Consider the following 4,459-nt stretch of genomic DNA (forward strand, 5'->3'; position numbering starts at 1 on the left):
TATATAGCAACAAAACAAGTAAACCCTTGCAGTGCAAGTTTTAAATAGCTGGAGTTCCCCTTTATTAAAAAAAGTTTGCATGTTACCATAAAAATCTGCTATTGCAGAAAGGGGAAAACCCTAAAATATAGACGTTACATTCCCCCCATCTACCATATCAACATGGTGGACAGATGCGCTGCACAGGTGTAAATGGGCCCCCCAGAAGCCAGGCATGAATGGGCAGGAAACCCAGTCTGGCACACTTACCTTCTCTGCCTGAGCCTCCAAGGACTTCAGGTTGTTGGTGACATTCTTGAGCTCCTCCTCAAGCTCAGAACATTTGCTGAGGAGTGACAGAGGGCAAAGAATAGGAAAAGGTGGAAAAGGAAGAAAGAGATAGAGAGATGAGGATTCATATCACAAGAAGAAAGTTCAGAGGCTCCTCACTGCCTGCACTGCAACCATAGTTTGTGTTTCAAAATTTCCATAGCATCATCATACAGTGTCGCTTCTGCTTTGTCTTAACAGAGCTCTGAGGAAACGCAGCCTCTGCTAATCGGCTGGAGATTGTGACAGAGCAGGAAGTGAGAAGACAGACCACAGCAGACGTGAGGGACAGGACAGAGGGAGAGAAGGAAGCAGCCTGGAGGAGACCATTTCAGTACCTTTTCATCAGATGCATTCAAACACTTGAGGTTCTGGTCCAATAATCGGGTCTGCTCCTCCAGCTCGCGGGCCCGGCTGGGTTAGCGGTTGCAGGATGCGGATGGGGGTGGGTAGTGGAAGGACAGAGGGGGGGCGGTTGGCCACAACACACGGGACAAAGCCGAAGAGATGGAACAGAAGGGACAGGAAGGGCAAAAACAAAACCATCAAATTCAAGTCATGCAAATGGAGACAGAAGTTACACAAGGCCTGAAACTCTATGCAATGTTCTAGGAACCAAGGGATGGATACAACTACTTTATCTCCATTCTTTAAAAGTGCTTTTCTGGCCCCATCTACTTCATGTGCTGGCATGATTGATCGGTCAATACATGGAGCACTTAATTTAACTGTACGGCATGGACTACCACAGTGCAGGTCACAAATCTCAGGAGAGTATGCATGGGAAGGTCAAGATAATAAAGTGCATCTATAAGTATCCTATAAGCACAGAACAGCCTAAAGCAGTACAATGTAAAATGCCTAGCGAAGCCTCAACAGGCCTTTAAACCAGCAGTGGACACCTTTCTAGATACAGGGGGGCCTCAACTGCAGCCCCTGACATTCCCAGGGGGGCCACATTTAATTTTCAATACAAGTAGTGCTACAGAAGATGATCAGACTGCTAGCTAGAGATGGTCAAAGATGGGGACATGGCACAAGTGTGGCTGAAGGCCGGAAATATGCTAAGGGAGACTAATAGAAACTGGGGAACGGTTACATGAGGCTGGTGAAGATTGCCATAATAGCCCCTTCACAAATCAAGGCTTTAACTCCAGGCTGCTCTGGCCCAAGGGCTTCAAAAGGACCAAAGGGGCCACAGGCCTTTAAATGCTCTCCAGTCTGATGTCCTGAATGCCAGGGTGATGCACCATGCTAATCTAGTCACCTTCTGATGGTGTGCAGAGATTTCCCACCTCATACATTCCCATGGGCCCATCACCATTAGGTTAGATTTATTTGGCTAACAGAGGTGGGGGACAAGGGCAGACTCCCAGTACTATCCAGAAGTAATGAAATTTAAATCACCATGGGATTCAGGGCAGGAGAGGGCATATAAATGCATATGCAGTCCCTGCTAGGGGTGTGCGGTGCAGTAGCCTGCTCTGTGCCATTACGGTATCAGATTTGCATTAGGTCTGCCAACATAACTGAATTACCTGTTGAGTACATGATCAGGTCAATTGAAAGAACTTTGCAAGTACGTAAATAGGAGGTGTAGAATACATGATTTAGTGAAAGGTACACAGCATTTTAAAGGCAACAGGCTACCCTGACTTACAGCCAGGATCTGAATACGGCCACCAGGGGGCAGTCAGCTCATCCTACTGATCTATTCAGGCCTTGTGTAACAAAGGGCAAACAATGCACTGGGATCGGAAGGGGTTGGATACTCACGCCTCTGCCAGCTCTGCCCTCTCCTCTGTGCGTTCCAGATCACCCTCTATGATTACCAGTTTTCGGGCCACCTGCAAGATAAGTACAGGATAGTAAGGGAACCAGCTAACTAGGTATTACTGATTTAATCAGAAATGGCAAACACAGAATAACTTGTAAGAAGCAGACATGCAGCAGAACTCCAAAAAATAGAAAAAAATGTTAGTATAAATATGGCTTGCATAACTGCCATAAGTCAGCATGGGAAGTTCTGCACTCAGGTTCTATTGCACTGTACAGCTATTTCCATATAACATTATCCAGGCACTAGCAGCTAAATGTGAATGCAACACTGCAGGCTATGTTGTATCAGAGGTTCGTAAATTACAAGAGGCGATGAACAGAACTACAAATAGTTTTGCAGCTGGGTAACCCCTCAGACCTCTGGCTGCAGAAAGGAACCATCACCACATTAGGGGTCCTCACCTCTTCATACTTCCTGTCTGCTTCCTCCGCTATGTGTTTGGCTTCCTTCAGCTGGATTTCTTGCAGTTCCATCTTCTCTTCATCTTTGAGTGCTCTGTTTTCTATGACCTTCATCCCTCTGGGAAAGAAAACAAATCCTTCAGATTAGCGATAGCTCAAAGCAATGGTGGACAGCTTGCATGATATTTGGGGCCTCAAGTGCGGCTCCCTATATCTAAGGGCCGCACAAAATATATTTAGTGAATCTTATGCAACAGAAAGCTGTCAGTCTGCAGACTTGCAGCGGGAGATGGTCCGGGACTATGGCTAGGATACAAGAATGAATCAAACTGCAGACAAGCTCCAGAGATGAAGACTACAGGCATTAGACATGAGACATCAGAGACTGCAGACATGATACCTGAGAATCACAGACTGAAAATGTATAGCAGTTGCTGGACACTGCAGACATGTAAGTAGACTGTCAGACTGCGGAAAGGTTACAAGAGACTGCTATTACAGTCCCTTTACAAATCAATGCGTCCATATTTGTGGTCAGCACAGCACCCTAAGAAATTACGTGTGCCACATTCTCTCTTATTATAGTGAAGTTAAATCTGGGTTATAAGCACCATAAGGGGTCATACATTGCCTTAAGTTGTGGAAGAATCCTCTCTATTAGACCCACTGGAAAACCTCCAAATCCAGGGTATTGGGTGCATTCCCACCCAACTGACAGAACTGGGCCCAAGCAGTCATATGAACGCTTGGCTAAGGCTACGCATATACCGACTAAGAAATGCTATCTATGCATATTTCAGTGGTGCTTTTTAAAACACAAGTCACCCTATGATGTCTACTTCACAGCTCCAGGTTTCATTTTTGGGAATATGTTCTATTTAAAGTACATTTGGTTTATCCTAAAAGAAACCTGCAGTGAGAAAAGCAGTTTACTGTTGTACTCATTATGAAAATACAAACATACCTGCCCGTCACTGGCCTCTCAGACCGGAGCAAGCACCCCATCATGAAAGGCAAAACCCTGCTATGAATTCTTCCAGGTCACCGACTTAGACACTTGGATCTATGAGATGGCCAGAGAACCAGCATTTCTAGGACTCTGCTCAAAATGAAAAGCACCTAGGGGTCATATGACAGTCAGTTAAAGTCACATGATCCTGAACTGGAGAAGCCTTTTAACCACCACAGTAAAACCTCAATCTGGGCACATCTTCAGGCCACCAATGTGAGTAGAACCAGCATTAATAGATACCAATGGTTAGCAAACAAGCTTCACACTATTTGCCAAGATCTTAAAGCACATTATGAATTCTATGAAACCGATTAAGGATTGTTCCCAGCAGAAGCAGGACGTGAGAAAAATGCAATGCAGCGTGCCAACAAAAGCCAAGAGCCGGGAACGGCCGTGACGGCATGTTTGGGTATGTGAAGGAATGCTGCGCAGGGCAATTTTTGCAACAAAACTGGCACGATGCAGCTTGTAGACCTGTGAGATTTTAATCAAAAAGAGTAATAAAAAAAGCGGAGCTGACAAAAGCTGCAGGCGAACACAATTGCTCGTGCGAAGTCACAGTAAAATGCATCACTTAAGAACCCAACATGTTCAGATGTGTTGGAAACGCAGTAAAACAACTGGTTTAGCTGCAGTTTAGATCTCAAGCACAGAATGACATCAGTGGATTTCAAAACCAGTTCTTGAGCCGCTGACAGCGGATTAAGGGGTATGCATGCTTCAAAGGGGCTAGAAAAAAAATAAATCACTGCACAGATCTTATGCTCTTATCTGTCTTACTCAACACACTGGATGAGAGCAGACAGACAGGCGGAGCAGAGGCCTCGGCAGCCATGTGGCTCTGAGAAGGAGCTGCATATGCAGACTTCAATTCCGATGCCGGCACGCAATGTGGTG

General features: G+C 45.5%; 1 protein-coding gene and 1 long non-coding RNA gene across 9 annotated transcripts in view; one reads left to right on the plus strand and one right to left on the minus strand.

The window, feature by feature from the left end:
* Nucleotides 1-4,459, minus strand: part of TPM3 (tropomyosin 3) — a 36,855-nt gene that overhangs the window by 17,433 nt on the left and 14,963 nt on the right. For 4 of the 8 annotated variants that reach the window (XM_018570603.1, XM_018570605.1, XM_018570598.1 and 1 more), the window contains 3 exons: nucleotides 2,551-2,668; nucleotides 2,086-2,156; nucleotides 648-723 (listed from right to left, as the gene is read on the minus strand). In XM_018570603.1, coding sequence (XP_018426105.1) covers nucleotides 648-723; nucleotides 2,086-2,156; nucleotides 2,551-2,668 — 265 coding nt within the window. Of the gene's footprint in view, nucleotides 1-249; nucleotides 326-647; nucleotides 724-2,085; nucleotides 2,157-2,550; nucleotides 2,669-4,459 lie in introns of all 8 variants that reach the window. The other 4 variants (XM_018570602.1, XM_018570606.1, XM_018570599.1 and 1 more) reach the window with 2 other exon arrangements.
* The window catches only part of LOC108798809, a 25,720-nt gene that overhangs the window by 17,291 nt on the left and 3,970 nt on the right, over nucleotides 1-4,459 (plus strand). The gene's annotated exons all lie outside the window — the stretch shown is intronic.

Source organism: Nanorana parkeri, unplaced genomic scaffold (genome assembly GCF_000935625.1).
Source record: "Nanorana parkeri isolate BGI_ZX_2015 unplaced genomic scaffold, ASM93562v1 scaffold1562, whole genome shotgun sequence".
Taxonomy (NCBI): domain Eukaryota; kingdom Metazoa; phylum Chordata; class Amphibia; order Anura; family Dicroglossidae; genus Nanorana; species Nanorana parkeri.